General features: G+C 45.3%; 1 protein-coding gene across 1 annotated transcript in view; it reads left to right on the top strand.

The window, feature by feature from the left end:
- The window catches only part of MSRA (methionine sulfoxide reductase A), a gene marked incomplete at both ends in the record, with an annotated part of 344,628 nt that overhangs the window by 234,116 nt on the left and 91,425 nt on the right, over nucleotides 1–19,087 (top strand). The window contains one exon of the mRNA XM_080710038.1: nucleotides 2,237–2,341. Within this exon, the coding sequence (XP_080566164.1) occupies nucleotides 2,237–2,341 (105 nt within the window). The remainder of the gene's footprint in view (nucleotides 1–2,236; nucleotides 2,342–19,087) is intronic.

Genomic DNA, 19,087 nt, shown 5'->3' with positions numbered 1-19,087 from the left:
ATGAAGAAATTTAAAAATGTTTATAAACATTGATTTAGAAATTCTACTTATACAACTATGGCTTGGGGCAGCCTCAGAAGTATGGGAAAATATTTACATTCAGGAATCAAAATAGGGTTCAATCTGAATGGCCAATGACCAGGAATGATTGACTCAGTAACCGGACAGCCGTCTGATGGAATGTTACACAGTCATTACAAGTGGTGTTTTCTGAAAATTTCAGTGACATGAGGAATTACTCACCATATGCCAGTAAGTGGTAGAAGCTTGCTATAATGATTGCAATTGAACAAACTGTGTGTGTGTGTGTGTGTGTGTGTGTGTGTGTGTGTGTGTGTACGTGTACATCTGATACGTATCCAGAAAAAAGATGCATAAAAAGATTTCTAGTGCTTATCCGGCAGGAGTATGGTGATTTTTATTTTATATTTTTATACTTCTCCCACATTTTCTAAGCTTCACAGTACTGGCAAATATTGCTTCTATAACCAGAAAGAAATGTAACTTTTTAAAAAGGTTAAAGATAAGGAATAGCTCATTTTCCTTTCTGGACTCCCGCTCCCAGTGTTTACTTCGCTGCTGCCCTTTGCTGTGTTACCTACAACCCTGGACACGAAGCCAGAGGGGATTTTTTTCCCCCAGATTATGACCTGGAAATCCACTAGTCATGTGACTTTAGGCAAATCTAGCTTATATCTCAGCTTTGTGGTTTGTAGAATGGAGATTTCTACATTCCCTGCCTGTAGCATCAGGCAGTTATGGGAACAAAAGGCAGAAGCCAACATGTGGGAAACATTCCTGCAAACTACGGATTCCCCAGACTACCCTGTGTTTGATGGTTTGCTCAAAGAACCATCAGAGCTCACTGAAAGTTGTTACACTCAGGCTTACAAATTATTACAGGGAAAGAGTATGGCTCAAAATCAGCTAGAGAGGCAGAGGGCGGTGTCTGGGAGGGCTCCAAGAGCTTCTGTCCTCCTCTCATGTGAAGTCAGGATATGTTGACCCTCTGGCTTCCATGTGCAACAGTATCTACAGAGCATTGCCTACCAGAGAAACCTGCCTATGCTCTGATGGCCGGAGTTTTTACTGTAGCTCCACTGCTCAGGCACAATCAGTGAATTGGCTACCAGCATGGTGGAACTGAGTCTCCAAGTTCGCTAAGAGCGTGTCGTCCAGAGTCTTCACTCTGGTTGATATCCTCGGTCCTTTCCACGTAGCCAGCCCCCACCCTAAGACTGTTGAGTCCAGCTGGCCCCAGCCTCAAATCCAATATGGCAGACGCATCCTTAAATCCACAGTGGCCAGCCTTATTCCTATCAGATTTGACATAAATTATTTCTGAGTAGCCAGGAGCAAAGACTACGTCTCTCTTGGCCAAATTCTGCACTACATGTAAGGTGACTAAAAGGTGATAAAAAGCAAATTTAAATATCGAGATGATGTTAGTGTAGAGGGTCTATTTTTACCAAGTTCTAAGACCGTACCATAAGGAAGGGCATGAATTTCATAACTGCAGTGGTTCTGCAAATACCCACTTCCCTGATCCACGGAACCTTCAGGACCACCCCGGAGAATCAGCCTGTGCACAGTGGGTCTTGCAAAGAGACATTTGCTGCTGCCGTCATTATTTACCACAGAGAGGAATTAGGCTGAGAAAACACTTGCCACCCCTCTGGGTATTTGAATCTAACCCTTGCCTCAGTATTAACAGCATAGCAAATATGTCTCTCCACTAACTGGTTTACCTAATGCGAAAGAGTTCTCAGCCTGTTTATTACAGGCTTCTTATCTGGCACCACCTTGCCTCTCCTCGCCTGACCTTCCTACACGTAACATGGGTGATGGTAAAAATAAACTGGCTTATTGTCCCTTGCAGAGTTTCCAATCTTGTGGGTGATGGTGAGTTGGGTCTAAGATTTCATAAGCGTGAGATTAGAAAAATTAAAATCCAAGTTTGTTTCTCTTTTGCTTAAAAAACTATAGGAGAGCAAAGTGAAGAAGCCATCATCCCAGGAAGCCCGCTAAGGGACAGCTGTACAGCTGTATGCGTTCATGAAAAAAGGACCAGCCACAGAGACATAGGCGAGGCAGTCGGCTGAAGTCCAATTATGCTTCTGCCCTTCCTTCACAGGGAATAATTTCAGCTTTCGCCTGCTGGCTTTTTGAGAACAAATAATTTGCAATAAATTGATGTCGTCAGTAAATTTCAGTTGTACATTCTGTTTCTTTCAAGAAAAAACTGGTCATGCAGAAGTGGTCCGCGTCGTGTACCAGCCAGAACGCATCAGCTTTGAGGAACTGCTCAAGGTCTTCTGGGAGAATCACGACCCGACCCAAGGTAGAGTGATGAGCGAGCCAGTATTTAATTATCTTACTAATTACAGCTGGGATAATTAGTGTTTGAGCTGCGTGGAAGAGATGAACCTTGAAATCACACAGGAGCCCAAGAATATGATTGCAGACATTTATTGACGGAGAAGAGGAGGGGCTGGGGAGAAAGGGGGTGAGAGAATAAAGGCGCAGCCACATTCGGCTCCCCTCCCCCCTACAGCTGTCAGGGGTGGGAAAATTCCCACAGAGAAAGATGCCAGACAATGGAGATCCGTTCACCTTTGATTATTGCATTATTCCTCCGTAATGCAGTCTTTTGTCTACAAAATTAAAGTGTCTTTCCAGCAGCTCCAAAGTTTTCCTGATTTATGTTTCCTTTATTTCCCCAAGTTTAGCCTTTCTCATCCTTTGATGTTATCAGGTTGGTCTTTTAAGAAAAATGTCTGTGGGCAACTTGAAAGACTGTAAAGGTAATGGTATTCAGTAGGTCCACAGTGCTTGGGTTCTTTAAATATTTTATTTGTCTTCCCTGGAATCTGTTATGTAGAAAAATTAATTTATTCGGACTGTAAATAGTGATGACCAGAAATTTTATTTGAATGCACGCATCAACAAAAAAAATAATTCCATGTTGGCAAATACCCTTATAATATTCAGTAGGGAAACAGAGTCCAGATTTTGTCCTTATATCCTCTCTAGTGCTACTCTGCCAATGTGTTACCTAACTCAGTCCTCAGTTAGGGACTGACCAAGGTGCTAGGTGCAATTGTTCACAAACCCTCTTCGTTTAGTAATTGGTTTCCCTAACAAAACTCTTTTCCTTTTGGGGTCAGGCTTTCACATCACGGATATGCCATATTGAATGTTTCTTGATGAGTGCTCATGTTTTTCCCCCAAATGTACATTTTGCTTTGGCAGAATCTTCACATGACCCCAGCAGCACAGGTTGACGGGTCCTGAGTCCCGGTCCCAGGAACCATCCAGGGTCAGGGTGATTTGCCAGAGGGCAGCGGTCAGAGTGAGAACAAGGGCGGCTGAGCGATGGCTGGAACTGGATCAGCCAGGGCTGGGGTGCGGGCACATCGCTGGGTGGCTGAAGGCCAGAGGTCTGAGCTAGAGAGGAGGCTGGGGCAGGTTGTCATGACAACGCTCTCTGGCTTGATACAGTGGTGGGCATGGTCTTCTACAGAGTGGTTGAGGTAGGGGCCAGGGTAGGCTGAAGACTGTTAGCATGAGAGTACTGTAATTGGAAGGTGCAAGTGTTGCCCCAGTTTGGACCACCGAGACTGTCATAGCACTTGGGGAGGTAGGCCTGTGGGCTTGGATAGGAAGCTCTGGCCGGTGTGCACCAGGGTTGAGTGGTAGTGGCCAGAAGTTCATGCCGGTAAGTCTTCCAGCAGGTGGGGCAGACATTCAGGCATTTGGCTGGCAAAGCCCAGGGGCAGGGCAGGGTGCAAAGAGCTCCAAAATTAGCAGCGGAGACCCACGTGTGGAGCCCAGCAAGCCTGAAGCCAGGAGGAGACAGGCTGCCTGCAGACCTGGCCACCCACAGCGCCACGTCCTGGAGAATCTCCCGAGGCTTTGGGTAGCACCTTTCCAGATAGAGTGGATCTGTGCCGACCCTGCATCCTCGCCTCTCTGCACTCCTGACCCAATTTGGTGTCCTTATCAGCACACACCAGGCGAGTCCTGGCCCCTGAGCCCCAGGGGCATTCTGCCTCAAAGGGACCTCTTGTTCTTCCTACCACACATGCCACGTTTATCCCAACTATGCCATGAAACACCTCTTTGGAGTTCTTGATTTATTGCCTATATTAATTTTCTGGGGCCACCTTAACACAACGGCACAGACTGGGTGGCTTCAACCACAGACACTTATTTTCTCTCAGTTATGAAGCTGGAAGTCCCAGGTCAGGGTGTCGGCAGGTTTTATTTCTCTAAGCCTCTCTCCAGGCTCACAGATGGCCACCTCTTGCTATGTCTTTGTGAAGTTTTTCTTGTGTGTGTCTGTGTCTTAATCTTTTCATATCAGGACGCTAGTCACTGGATTAGGGCCCACCCTAATGACCTAATTTTAGCTTAATCGACTTTTTAAAAACATTCCCAAACTACAAATGTTGTCACATCCTGTGGCACTGAGGATTAGAACTTTAACATATGAGCTGGGCGTGGTAGTGCAGGCTTGTGATCCCAGCATTCGGGAGGCTGAGACAGGAGGATCACGGTTCGCAGACAACCTCAGCAACTACTTAGTGAGGCCCTTTGCAACTCAGTGAGACCCTGTTTCAAAATAAAGAATAAAAAGTAAGGCTGGGGGTGTAGCTCGGAGGTAGAGTGCCCCTGGGTTCCATCCCTAGTACTGCAAAACAAAAAACAAAAACAACTTCAACATACGAATTTGGGGGAACAGTTGAGCCCATAATTCTATCTAATAATATAACACCTTTGTCTGCTATGCCTCCAGTATATTTTGAGTGTCAGTCATAGAATCAAGATTTCAGCAGTCATCTGGTTAAACATCATAGACCAGAGTCTTTCACCCAGTGCGTCCCACATTATTATCAGAAATCCTCTTTAGGGAGCAATGTACTAGACCATAGTAGCATTTTTTTTTTCTTTGTAAGGTTTCCCATGAGCCTTCTAGAGACAGAACTGGCTTCACTTCAAAGGGGTGGGTCTGTGACCCAGGCCTAGCTATCACAGTGTATCATCCTGTTGTCAACAGTGTTTGACCCAAGGAGGACCAATGGGAATCCTTCCTGGGGCTGTTGTACTAGAATAAGAGATGTTCTCCTTTTGCTGAGAGATATCAAGATGGAGGTGCTCTGTATATGGGAAGAGCCTCTCTACAAAAGAAAGGAGAGTAAGCAGAGGCACTGAGAGATGAGAGACAGAAGGGCCCTGAGACCTCTCCCTCTCACAACCCATCCTTCAGCTCCCAGAGTTGATTGTTGAACCTTGGACCTTGGACCATTCCAGGGTGAGAAAGCTACCATGTTGTTTTCTTGACTATGTTGTTTTTCTTTAACTGGTTGTTGAATTTCTGTTACTTGCAACAACAATAAAATCTGAACTTGTTCAAAGCCAGGCGTGGGAGGCGGAGACAGGAGGATCGCGCAGGTTCAAAGCCAGCCTCACTGGCTTAAGAGACTTCGTTTCCAAATAAAATATAAAGTAGGTCTGGGAGTGTAGCCCGGAGGTAGAAGGGTTCCATCCCCAGCACCACCAAAAAAAAAAAAAAGAAAATCTGAACTCATTCGTCCAACTTAAACAGTCACGGTGCTCATTATATTAGTGACTGTTAGATGACCTTATTTAATCTACTTTATAAATCATAAGTGGAGTGGGCTCATAGGAAGTGTTTTCTCAAGACCTGTTGGCAGTTAGACTAGGAGTTTCCTTGGTAGTTCAGAGTTCAGGTTTGGGACTTAGGGTGTATGGCCTAAAAACAGAGGAGAGCCCCTCTCAACAGCTCTGAGCTCTGTGGAAGAGCCCTTGATGAAGGACACTCCTCCTGGGCCTCCCCTGTGCCAGGTACTCCGCTAGCTGGTGCTGAACTGCCAAGTGGTCTGGCATTTGCAGGGCAGCTTGGTTAAAGGAAATGGGAATATATTTTCTCAAGTAATGTGTCCCAACCCAAATAAAAATAGTGAAATTCAGTGTGCTGAGATCAAATGAACATACAAATCAATGCATATATAAGACTGCAGATAAAAATATGAAATCATTAAAAGAGGCATAGGTTCACATTGGAACATTGGAAGCAAAAAATACATGATGATAATATGTTCCGAAGAACTCTGGAATCAGTGGTCTTAATATTCCTCAGGAAATCTGAGGGTACAAAATGTGAGGTCACAGTTCACTTTTCCGAGGTCAGAATGTGAAGCCCATGCCCTGCCCGCTGTGAGTGACCAACGCCGGTCACCTTGCCTGGTGAGGAGTGGCCTTGTATAGAAACCACCCGCAGAGTGGATGGGGGTGGTGAACATGTGTGCAACTGACTGTGCCCACCCAGAAAATGATGTCTCAGGAGAGAGGCATGACAGATTTGGACAGTTCTCATCTGTGAAGCAGTAGCCCCTCTGGTTCCTTTAGGTTTCTTTCCAGAAACGAGAGTGAACAACCCCTAAAGTCATTCTGCGGGGATCAGTAAGAGTGGTGGGCAAGTGTAGGTTTCTGAAGATGCAGGTGGGGCCAGACCCCAGCACTGCACAGCCACAGTGAGCTCAGAGAGCCTGCCCCTCGCTGGACTGGCCTCAGGTGCAGTGATGAACCCCAAAGGGGTTCTATCATTCTATCTTTGACCAGTAAAAAAGTATTTTACCATGCCATACCAGTTGCCATAAAACCTCTACTCTTGCCAAAACATTGAAATACCTCCATTGAGGCTTATAAGTTCTGCTCTGGCTTTTCCCATCATATTCACGAGACATAGTTTGCTGTTTCTGAGGATGGACGAGAGCATGCCCATTCCTGGCCATGCGACCCCCAGACTTTCACAGACCCCACCCAGGCAATATGGCAGAGCCCAAGACTTAGAGGATTTGGGCTCTTACCTATGAAAAAGATATGATGATCCTCTAACTGCCCACTTCATGGGCTGTCCAGAGAATTAAATGCAATCATGTAGCATACTAAGGTACCAAGCAAACGTCGGGTACAGTTGTTATGTCTTTCTCAATACTGCAATACAGTTTCACTGGATTTTGAAATTTACTTCTGTGTCCACATTGCCCTTGATGTCTTTCTGTGGAAAAATACTGTTTCCTTCATCTGCTCAAGTAACTTTTCTCCTGGCAGAGATCCCTTGTCCCTCGTGGTTTTTGGAAGAGTGTGACACTGTCTATGCTGTGGTTCTGTGGTGCTGGAGGGGTGAGGCCGGTAGATCCTCACTCAGAGGCTCCTGAAGTGGGCTGCTGGGACAGGACTCAAAAGAACCAAGCCAGGACCCCGCCTCTCACATCTGGTCAGCATTCTCCTAACTGGCCTGCTCTGTGCACAGCTGATCAATTCAGCACTTCTCTTCCTGCATAGGACACAGGGTGCAGGCCCTGTGCCTGGGGCCGAGTCATAGTGTACAGGCAGAAACTTGAGCTGTGTCTCCCTTCACCCTGTAGATCGCCTCAATCACAAGGCACTTCACTTCCCCAGTCCTGAGGCCAGGGTTAGTGATATTTATCAAGCACCTCTTATGAGCCAGTCTTAGTGAAGATGTTTTCTATTTTCAGTTTCATTTAATCCCAAACATAATCTTATGAAGCAGGGGTCCTTGTCCTCACTTAATGGAAGAATTGAGGTTCCACAAGACGGTGTTAGGTCCCTGCTCTGTCTAAATCTCAATTTTTCCCCATGCTGGAGGGGTGCTGGCTTCTTGACCAGGGGCACTGCTTTAAAAAATAAACATGTTGATGGCTCCCCTGCATGGTAGTGACGATGCCTTTAGTATCCTTTTCACAGCAAATTAGAAAAATGCTAGCATGAATTTAATTCCACTTTAAATTGAATGCCTTGCTCATTCATCATCGTGGTATTACACAGCTCTGGGGAATGTGAATGCTCACACACATTGTACACCACAGCCTCTAGGCTGTGCCCATGTGTGCTGAGATTTGGGGGTCTCTTGGGGTGACTGCAAACCTCCCCAGGGACTGTGGCTGGGAACAGCTCTAGGGTACTATTTAGGAGCAGTGGCCTGTCCACAGAGGCCTCTTGCTGAGACTACTAGTTGATCCAGTATCAGTTTTCACATTTGGATGGTGTTGGCATTTTACTGGGATACACAGCCCCCGGTAAAGACTCAAGTCCCCGACTCTTTAGTATGGCTTGTGTCAAAATGACTACTGGGCATTCACAGAGTGATGGCATGTAACGTCTGGGGCCTACGCACTTAGAGGAAGGGTGTTCTCCTCCCGCCTTCCCACATGCAGTGGTGGGCCATCTTGACCACAAGGATGGTGGAACTGAGGACAGAAGGGTCCAGTCACCATCCTGGACTGGATTCTTCAGGCAAGAACTGTTGTGCTTAGATTCCTGTTAAACTGGTTCATTTTAGGCTTTTGCCTTCTCCTTTTCTACAATAGGTAGACCCCTATTCTAATATAACCTTCAACTATCAACTAGTGACAAACTCCAGTCACTTCCTCCAAAAACCTTAATTAAAGTATTGATCTAATTAAGATGTTACTATGGTTTGGATTTAGAGTGGAGTGCCCCAGATCTCATGTCGCAGACAAGGCATCTATGTCAGAGACGGGGCTTGGCAGCTCAGGAGTAGATCACTGGGCTGTGGTCTTAGGGGCTATATATGTCCCTGGACCCATCTCTCTCTCTCTCTCTCTCTCTGCTTCTTGTCACCAAGTCCTGACCTCTTTCAGACATGACCTGGACTGAAACCTTTGAAATCTCCAGAACTGTGAGCAAATAAAACCTGTGGTGATCAGGTATTTTGGATCATAGTAGTGAGAATGTTGACTGAAACGGAAGTCCTTAACCAAACCTGTGATGAGAGTACAGGGTTAGTGAAGCTGTGGCTTTGAGCCGGGTCAGCCATACACCAGTCAAGTAGCCGTGTTTCATTTCTTCCTTCTCCCTTGACTACCGGTGCCTCCTGCGGCCTCCTAAGTGACCCTTGCCAGATCCTTGTGTTAAAGACACAAGGCAAAATATATCCCTCCTCTCTGTTGCTTGCCTCTTTTGTTTGAGACAACTTACAGAGCACAATGTGGCCTGGGCTCGATTGAGGGGCACCTGTCTCTCCAGCTCAGCCCGTGCCATGTCCCCTTCCAAACCCTGCTCACTGTGGCCCTTTTGTTTCTTCCATTCTTAAAAGACACAAGTGCCTTCTTGCCTTGGGGCCTGTTGCTTCTGCTCAATCTGACACAGCGTTTGATGGGACTGACTTATCCTTTAGGTCTCAGCGTAGGGTGTCTCATTCCTAGAGAGATCTCCCCACTCGCCTTGGCTAAATCAGCACTATCCACCCACATGGGTCTGTCCTGCCCAACACTTCGTCACAAGTCAAGTTATTGGTCTGTTCACTTGTTTTCTGTTTATTCTCTTTCTCTTCCTCTAGAAGTTAAGCTTCATCTGAAGTATTATCTCATTGAGTGAGTGAGTGAGTGGACCTCAGTTTTTGCTTCTGTGAAACACTCACTAACCCATCAGTCTCTCAACATTCATGGGCAATGGTTCCACCCCTGCCCCCCACCCCAGATACCAAAATCCACGGATTTTCAAGACCCTTATAGAATAACATGGCATTTGCATATAACCTACATACGTCCTCCTCTATATTTAAAATCATCTCTAGATTACTTATAATTCCTAATGCAATGTAAATGCTATGTAAATCACTGTTACACTGTATTGTTCAGGGAATCATGACAAGGAAAAAGCCTGTACATGTTCAGTTCAGACACAATGTTTTATTCAAATATTTTCAGTCCATGGAGGTTGAATCCAAGGATGCAGAGGCCACAGGGAGGGAGGTGCCTGGACAGCTGTGGAGGCCACAGGCATGGCACAGCTTTCAGACTCGTCCTGCCTGTGAAGATCCGCTCACCAGCTCCTCTTTGTCTGGTTCCTCCATGAACCTCAACATCGCTCCACTTTTCTTTGCCGTTTCCCCAACTCATCCTCCGATTGCTCCTGATGGCTCATTGTTCATACTATTTACCCTCAATCCATTTCTCTCTGTTCCCTGTTCTCTCCCGCCACTACCACTTCCTCCAGTGAGCTCACAGTTGTCCTGGAAATCTAACTCTGGCTTGCCCAGTGGGCTTCATGGGGCCCCAGGACCACCCTGGCCTGGCCAGCTGCCTTAGCCCTCAGGGCCATGGGTGGGGTCATGTGGGGATCCTCAGCCTGTGCCTGGAGATCAAGGACCCCAAGGAGTCTTCTCTGGTCCGTTCCTTTGGGTCCCCATGTCCACTCGCACACACAGTCACCATGAAGTGTTGCTCCAGGTAGACTGTTCCCAGGAGGCCCCAGAGCATCAGGGTGGGATTGGGCGCCTCCACCTCCTGCAGGTTTATTCCACGGGTTCTTACCAGGTGTGTGGGTGAGCATCAAGCTCCGTGTGCTGTCTACTGGGAACCATTAATTGGAGGGAGGAAAAAAAAATCCCATTTCTCTTCTGTTTCCCATCAAGTGGGCAATTAAGTGCTGGTGTTCATATATTTGAACTTGCCAAATTAATATCTGAACTTCATTGTGCTGACCCTTTTAAGTTGTTGTTTTTTAAATAAGTCACCAGTTTTGAAGGACTCTCCTTTTTTAGACCATGTACAAGGAATCCATCATCTGCAAATAATTAGACAGTGGGAATTACATTGTCTTGCTAATGAGCAGATGTGCATACTTAGAGTGGAGGCACAGCTGCACACATACAAAATGCAAAAAATGGCCCAAACCCAGCATTATGAATTCTGAAAGGGATTGCATTCTTTTAAGAATTTCAGAAACAGAGAAAAAAATGAAACAAAGAACTTAACTGATACTTTTTCCTTATTAATTGTTTTTTCAGCCACACTTTTCTTTGCGTAATATTATCATACATGTACATGCTGCCTTTGCTATTTGCACTTCAAATCCCCCTTTAACGTAGTACGGTGGAGCTTATGTGTAATGGCTTCTCTTTGCTTTTCCAGTGTCATAGAGATTTGATGGGTCCAACCTGAACAAAGGACTCTTAATGGGTGTCATTTCTGGGCATGGCAAGGTTCTTAGGTGCTTATAATCCCATTTGACCTTTAAAGTAGCCTCCAAAACTTAGACCCATTTTACAAATGAACAAACTGTCCCAGAGAGGTGAGAGGTTTGGCACAAGCCAGTTGTACATTCCATGACAGAGCTGAAGTTTGGGCCTGAGGGCTCAATTACAAGCCTGTGTTCTTCATGTGACAATATGGCCCTACAGTGTTGTGTAATACTACCTGAGAGCAAAAACATGACGCCCAGGACTGGAAATGATAGCACATTATCCGGTGGTCATGAACTCCTGTGGTGTCCATTACAGTTTTATAAATCCTCTCAAGGATTAGCAAGATAAAGAAATCCAAGTAATCAGGCTTTGAAAACTTTCAGCCAGAAAGAATTTCACATATTTTAGATAGTAATGATTAGATCATTTAGAATTTAAATAAATTTCATTTCAGTGATAAAAATGAAGCCAGGAGAAGCACTATACTTCACATTAAAAGTCCTAAATTAGATAAGAGAAAAAGTCAGAGCTGATAACATTGACAGGAACTAGAATTTCAAGGCTCTGGTAAAGGCATGCTAGATCATTCAGATCAAATTGTTCACTGAAAGCAACTTAAAATGTTGGGAAAATATTAAAGGCATATTGAAAGCATCACATTGAAGAGAACCTATGAAAAATTACCTGGTAATTTATGAAAAATTTTACCTGGAGAACACAGAAACCCACACAGGTAAGCAGACTCCTAAAGGTATCCGTGTTCTGAGGGGATTTTCCAATCTCAAATGTGTGAGTTTTGAGGGCTTTACTAAGGTTATATGTAGGATGTGACTAACAGTCCTTGACCTGATGCATACAGAAGACACTGCCAACACCTGGGAATGTCGTAACTGCTCGATAATACATGGACATCTACTAGGCCAGAAAGTCTCAGTGTGGGCTTAAAATCACATAGATTTTGTTTCTGTTACCATCATGTAATATATAGAAAATCCCCTTATGTCCGAAAATTTATAAAGTTCTGTCTTATTTACCAAAGATAAATCAAAAATGAAATTAGAAAATATTTTAATCAAATGATGATTAAAATACCACACATCAAAATTTATAGGAGATAAGTTAAGCAGTTATCAGAGGGAAGCATAGAGCCTTCAGTTAAAAGGCCAAACTGAGTGCCCATCTCAAGAACTGAGAAAATCAGTAACCCAACAAATGTAAACAGAGAGAGAGAGAGAGAGAGAGAGAGAGAGAGAGCGAGACAGAGAGACAGAGAGAGAGACAGAGAGAGAAGGAAGCAAGCAATGAAATGAAATACAGACAAGAGTTAGAAGGTATCAGAAAAGCCAAGAGCTGGTATTTCCAAATGCCTATAGGATACAATGGCAGTCATCAAGAATGTAAATAATAACAATACATGCTGGTGAGGATGTGGGGAGTGAGGAGCTCTCATACACTGTTGGAGGGATCTTAAATCCATGCAACCACTATGGAGATCAGGATGAAGGTTTCTCAAAAAACTAGGAATGGAACCACCATATGACCCAGCTATACCACTCCTTGATATCTTTCCTAAAGAATTAAAGTTAGAGTACTAGAGCAATACTTATATACTTATAGCAGCACAATTCACAACAGCCAAATTATGGCACCAACCTAGGTGTCTGTCCACAGATGAATTGGTCAAGAGAACGTGGTATTCGCACGCAGTGGAGGTCTACTCGGGCACTGAAAAGAACAGAATTATGTCATTTGTAGGAAAATGGAAGGACCTTGAGAACGTCAAGCTGAGTGATGTTAGCCAACCTCAGGAGGCCAAGTGAAGGGGTCTGGGGGTCTTTGGGACCAATGAAAGGGGGTCGGCGCAGGAAAGACCCAAGGCCAGCTGTCAGAGATAAGCAAGCAAGCAAGCAAAAGCTTTATTAAGACAGCCCAGCTCCCTTTTATATCAGGCAGCTGGGAGGAGGGGGGCTTCCGCTCACAGCGGAAGATCACACAAAGTACGGGGCGTTTACTGATTGGGTGGTTCATACCCCAGTGAGTGTGTTATCAGGGGACTGGTTGTTGGGCATCCTGTGGCCCCTTTGGCAAGCTATGAGGTAACCAGCACGATCCGGAAGAGAAGCCGGAGAGGCGCCATCTTTGGCATGACTGGGCTGCCTATCCTAACACCGAGCCTGTATGTTTTCACTCATAGGAAGGAAAAGGGACTTCCAGTAAGAGGAGAGAGACCAGGAGAGTAGGGAAAAAGGGATGGGAGAAAGGGAGGCAGCGTGGAGGCTCGAGGAAGGAAACACCAATAAGGTTTTGATCTCTATGAGCAGAATCTTCTAGTGTGTTCAGGGAGGGAGGAGGGGAGCAGGGCGGGATGCAGAGGGAGATACACCAAGTGATTGGGCGCACAAAAATGGGTCGCTTCGCATCTCCCTGTGTTGCATAACTAGGATGTGTGAATGAAATGATATGAGGTGGCTGTAAAACCCATAGAACTTTGGCAGGTTGATCAAGGAAAAAGTGACAAAGTACAAACACCCAGCTGAGGCAATGAAAATGGGAGCGCACTATGGACATAGCAGACTACAGGTATTTAGAAGATGTTACACACAACTTTATGCCACTGGATTTGAGAAGTTAGATAAACTAAATCCCTTAAAAACGTACCTTAATGAAATTGGTTGTGACGGTGCACACCTGTAATCCCAGTACTTGGAAGGCTGACAGGTGGATCTAAGGTTTGAGACTAGCCTCAGCAACGCCCCTGGGTTCAATCCCCAGTACCGCATTACATATATATATATATATATATATATATACATACACACAATCAATTTAAAAAATGAAGACAGACCCCTGGGTAGAAAACTGGGCAAAAGCATGAAGAACAATGAATGAAGAAACACAGGAAATAATGGATATCATCAAATTAAACCAGGAAGTGGAAATTAAGATCAAGTGAGATTCTACTACCTGGCAGACTTGAAAAAGAAAATGATAAGTCTGATGTGCACAGACCTTGGTCACCTGGCCAACATTGAGAACTCGGCCACGGGAGCAGGCAGCCTGGTGCCACCACTCTGGAAAATGGTTCCACGTGTAGTTAAATTGAAGACACACAAACCCTAGAGGCCAGCAGTCCTGTCTCCGGGTTTTGGCTCCAGGGCAACTGATGCATGTGTGTGATGGAATCCAGGCCAGGAATGTTCTTGGCGGCACCAGGCCGGGCATGCTTGTCAGAGAGGAACGGACTCACCCAGGGCTGTGTAGGGTCGCTACAGAGGGACACTACAGAGTTGTAAAGTGAAGGAAACGGAAGGGTCTCATGAACGTAACAGTCCATGAAAGATCCAAACCACTGAGTAATCTCATTCATACACATTTTCTTTTCTCTTTTAATCTATTTTTTATTGGTGCATTGTAGTCGTACATCTTAATGGGGCACAAGGTGGTGGAGGCCATACACACGACTCATCTAGTCTTTCCCCGATTCCTACCCCATCCTCTCCCCCGCCCTCCTTCTCATGTTTGGCTTAGTGATTGAGATTTCAAAATAAGCCAAGCTAAACTAGAGGGCCCTGTCCTCAGGGAAGGAATGCATGCAAGACTGGCAGGGCTCCATTTCTTGACATCAGTGGGGAGTACGAGTGATAACTTCATAATAAATCATTATAACAGTACCGTGCCGTGCATGTTATCTGCAGTAATAAAGTGAACATGTTAATAAACTGTGTACTCATGGCTTGTATACTTTGGTGCATGAACGTTTTATGTGCTTTTCTGTATTGGATTGGGAAACTGCGCAGGTAATATGTTGATTGTTACTTCTGCTCACGACATGAATGAGATCCATGAAGAAGAACTAGTTTTGTGTCCACACATATGCTTGTTATTGATTCTGCAAACATCTTAGAAATCTCATTTTCATGCCTGAAGTTTTTTAGTGTGGTACTTTGGCCAACTCACTGCTATCAAACTTTTTAAGATTTGGATTGGAAATGGTGACAAAGTTTTATGCTTTTAAAGTTGTCTTATGCTTTTGATATTTGACCAAACTTGAGTTTGGAGCCTCTACAGACAGGGAGTCCCAGAAGACATATCTATTTATATACATCTTTAAATATTTATATCAATATTTAAAATATTTCCTTTGGCCAGCCATAAATAGATATTCCCTTTTATTAAAAAAAAAGCCCCGCTAAGATAATTTTTTACTTCTTAGGATGAAATCACTGTATCTTTTCAAAATAATTTATTTATGATTAGAGAAGTAATGTGTGCTCATTACCGAAAATCAAAACCTTTCTCTATGCTTTTAGGTGCAGAGTGGATACTTGGCACCTCTGGTCTATAGCAATATTACTTTATCTCTCTTGAGATGCACTGCAGGAGGAAAGAGAAGGAACACTGTAAAAACAATAGCGACCCCAGGGTGTTTCCTCTTAGAAGAAAGCCACATAATATCTCTTGTAGTTCACTACATTCCACCTTTTTTTTTTTACTTAAATTATATATTATTTACAAATTGGAATAATAGTGGTTAAGAGCACAGGCTTTGGAGTTAGATGGCTCCAGAGGCAGCGCTGGCCTTAGACACGTATCCAGTCTCTGTCTGAGTGTTCACCTCATCTTCTGGGAAAGGATGATGCTCTAAGTACCCGAGGAATAACGTGAGAGAAGGACGGTGCCCGGCACGTCGTGAGGGCCCCGGGGTCAGGGCTACTTTGAGGATCACCTGCATCATTAGCCATTTTGATGAACGGTATCCTTCCTCCGTCCCTCCCTCCTTCTTTCATTTTGATAAAACAGGGCTGTCCATTAATTTGTTCTGTGTTTTAAATGTAAAATGAACTGCCAGTTAAAGTGGGTAGAATTACTCTTTCAGTCACATAAAGGGAGATTGTTCTGTATTTATAGGCTTTGTCGCAAACTCCTGAGGGTTGTAACGGGCAGGCCAGGTGTGTCAGGGAAGGGTCCCTGGGTAGTGCCCCACTTGGAGACTCCGGGCGCTCCGGGGTCCCCTCCCAGGAGACCCTGCTTGCCAGTGGGAGGCAGGAGGCCACCTGAGGCAGCACGGGGACCTGTGCGTGATGCCAGTCTGCCCGAGGCCCCCTGTGCACCGCAGCCTGCAGGTGACTGTGGTGCCACCTCGGCGGAGGCAGGACAGAAAGCAATGTGGACCGCGGAAGCACACAGCTTATGAAAATGTGCACTCCGTACGTGCTCGGGAGGGCTGCAGTTCAGACACATGTGCTGGTTGTTTGGTTTTTCACTGAGCTAGGTTTTGAGAGACGAACAGGCATGTTGAGAGCTTCGGAGATGGGCCCACCATGCCTAGGCCTCCTCCCAGGCCCATCTCACAAGGAGAATCACGCCGTGCGACCTCAGATGCACCGTCCTGAGCGTGACCCCTGCTGCACGTGGCGCTGAGGCCTTTCTCTTTCTCATAAGCTAAGAGTGAGGGCTCTTAGCTTATGAACAGAATCGCCTAATAATACCTACCTAAACATAGCCAATAAGAGCTTACTTAAAATCCTGAGCAACTCAAGCGATGATGTAAGAAAGAACATAGTGCTAGAGGCAGCCCGAGTGACAGCGAAGCTGGTTGGCTAGTTTGGGTCTGATAGGCCTGCCTAGCGTGCGGAGCCTGCAGGAGGGATTCTGAGGTGCCCAGTGGAGACAGCGCCCTGGGGTGGGTGGGGCGGGGGAGGCTGCCCAGAGTGCCCTCAGTATAACAAGAGAGGGAAGAAGCTGAGCGAGGACTTGGCCTCAGGGCAGATCTTGGCTCTGTGCACCTGGGACGAGGATGTTCTTGGGCGTGCGTGGCCCCTGGGTTTTGGCCAGTGCCCTCAAATGACAGTGTGGTGTGGAACTTCTAGGAAGACTGTTTAAAGAGAGGGCATGTAGGACACGGTGTTCCTTTAGCCCCCCTTCCAGTCTGCACTCTGGATGTGATGGACTTTGCAATGGACGGCATCGCACGTCCTTGGGAGGAGGGCGTATGTTAAGGGCAGTAGAGTAGAAAGACGAAATCTGAGTCCTTGGTGAAATAGAGCCACCCGACTGCTCCTGAACTCTCTACTTCAGGAGTTTCTCATTTATTAAAAATAAAAGAGTTGGGCATGGTGCACACGCTTGTAATCCCAGTACTTGGGAGGCTGAGACAGGAGGATGGCAGGTTCAAAGCCAGGCTTGGCGACTTAGCAAGGCTCTCAGAAACCTAGAGAAACTGCTTCCAAATAAGGAATGAATTGGGCTGGGGGTGTAGCTTGGTGGTAGAATGCCTCTGGGTTAAATCCCCAATACCAGAAAACAAAAACAAAACTAAACAAATTTATAAATAAAATGAAAAGGAAATACAGCTCTATCTTAAGTCTTTGCTATTTTTCATCTCTATTAAACTGGATGCAATTCCTAATTGCCATGGTGAGACAGGACAGCAGGAAAAATTATGATTTTCTAAGATGTTGCGGTCACTAGGAAGGACATTGTGAAGATAGCATTAATACTTCTATTTTTTTCTCCCATACTATTAAACAAGAAGCAATAGCCAGGCATAGTGGCTGGCACTTGGGAGGCTGAGACAGGTAGACTTCAGGTTCAAGACCAGCCTCAGCAACTTAGTGAGACCATGTTTAAAAAAAATTAGAAAAGGAAAGAAGGAAAAATAAACTGTTTTCCTTGCTTTCTTTAAACACTTGAGAACCTTATGTCTAAAATGTATACCTGTTGATTTTAATTTGTGCTTACTTGAAGTCTATTTATTTGGTCTTTCAGTATGTTGCTTAATAATCCACAAAAGACCAAAAAAAATTTTTTTGTCATACTAGGGTTTAAATTCAGGGGCATTCTACCTCTGAGATATACCCCCAGCCCTTTTTATTTTTTGTTTGAAAACAGTATCTCGTTAGGATGTAGAGAGTCTTGCTACCTTGCTAAGGCTGGCCTCAAACCTGTGATCCTCCTGTCTTAGCCTCCCAAGTGCTAGGATTATAGGCATGCATTGCCATCCCCAGCAATACCATATGTATTTTTAATGTGGATAATATAGTTTCTTGAATTCTAGGATAAGAGAAAAGGAAATCACATTGGGGCCCAACTACGTTAGTGACCTCTGATTCACCTTGGGGTCTACTGGTCCCCACCTCTTCGAAACCTTTCACTTCCTTTATATAGCTTCATCCAGCTTCCTTGAAAATGGAGATTTTATAAGGAATGGTTGTCAAAAGTTGTGGTCTGTTAATAGAGCAGAATGGGCCCCTCTGGGGCAAGTTTACCCCCAGGGACCAGCTTACAGTGCGTGGAGACAGTTTTGCTCTTTGCGATGGAGTGGATGCTCATGGCTGGGCACCAGTGGGTAGACCCAAGGATGTGGCTGTGCCGGCAGAGGACAACCCACAGCAGGGTCTCCCAGCTCCCAGTGCCAGCTGTGCCACCGTTAAGATGCTTTGCAGCCCGGAGCGTCCTTGGCAGTCACCCTGGGTATTTTAGCAGTTTAGTTGTCTGACTGTGTCATCAAAAACACATTTTATTTTGAGAGTATGAATTGATTTCTTAGCGTTCCCCTCCATCTTTAAAATAGCCCAAGTACACTTCCTCCCCAAGATGACCTAGTTAACACTTTCCCTGGCTGATGGCCACTGAAGGCTGTGCTCAGCCAAACTCCCATGGAGGTCCCCTTCTTAATGTAATTTCCTGGGGTGCTTTGATTCAAAAAGTCAGAACTCAAGTGCGTGTGTGTGTGTGTGTGTGTGTGTGTGTGTGTGTGTGTGTGTGAAATAAATCCTGTGCGTTGTTGGAAGGCAGTTTCTCTTGCCTCTGCATAGGTTGTTTAGGTGTCTTACTTTAATGAACAGCCATATGAAGAATGACTGATCAGGGTGTTGGCTGCCATAAAGTTTAAAGGGATAATCAATGAATTGAAACTGTAAGTCTAGCATAAGAATGATGAGCCCAGCGTCTGTCGTGTAGCAGGGAGTTCCAGACCTCTGTGGCTGCCCATCCCTCACCATACTGGGCCTTTGCCAGCACCGTGCTTCTCACTTCAGCCTTATGCAG

The sequence above is a fragment of the Muscardinus avellanarius genome, assembly GCF_963383645.1.
Source record: "Muscardinus avellanarius genome assembly, chromosome: 14".
Taxonomy (NCBI): Eukaryota; Metazoa; Chordata; class Mammalia; order Rodentia; family Gliridae; genus Muscardinus; species Muscardinus avellanarius.
The sequence above is the reverse complement of the archived record's forward strand: the minus strand, read 5'-3'. Positions and strand labels throughout refer to the sequence as shown.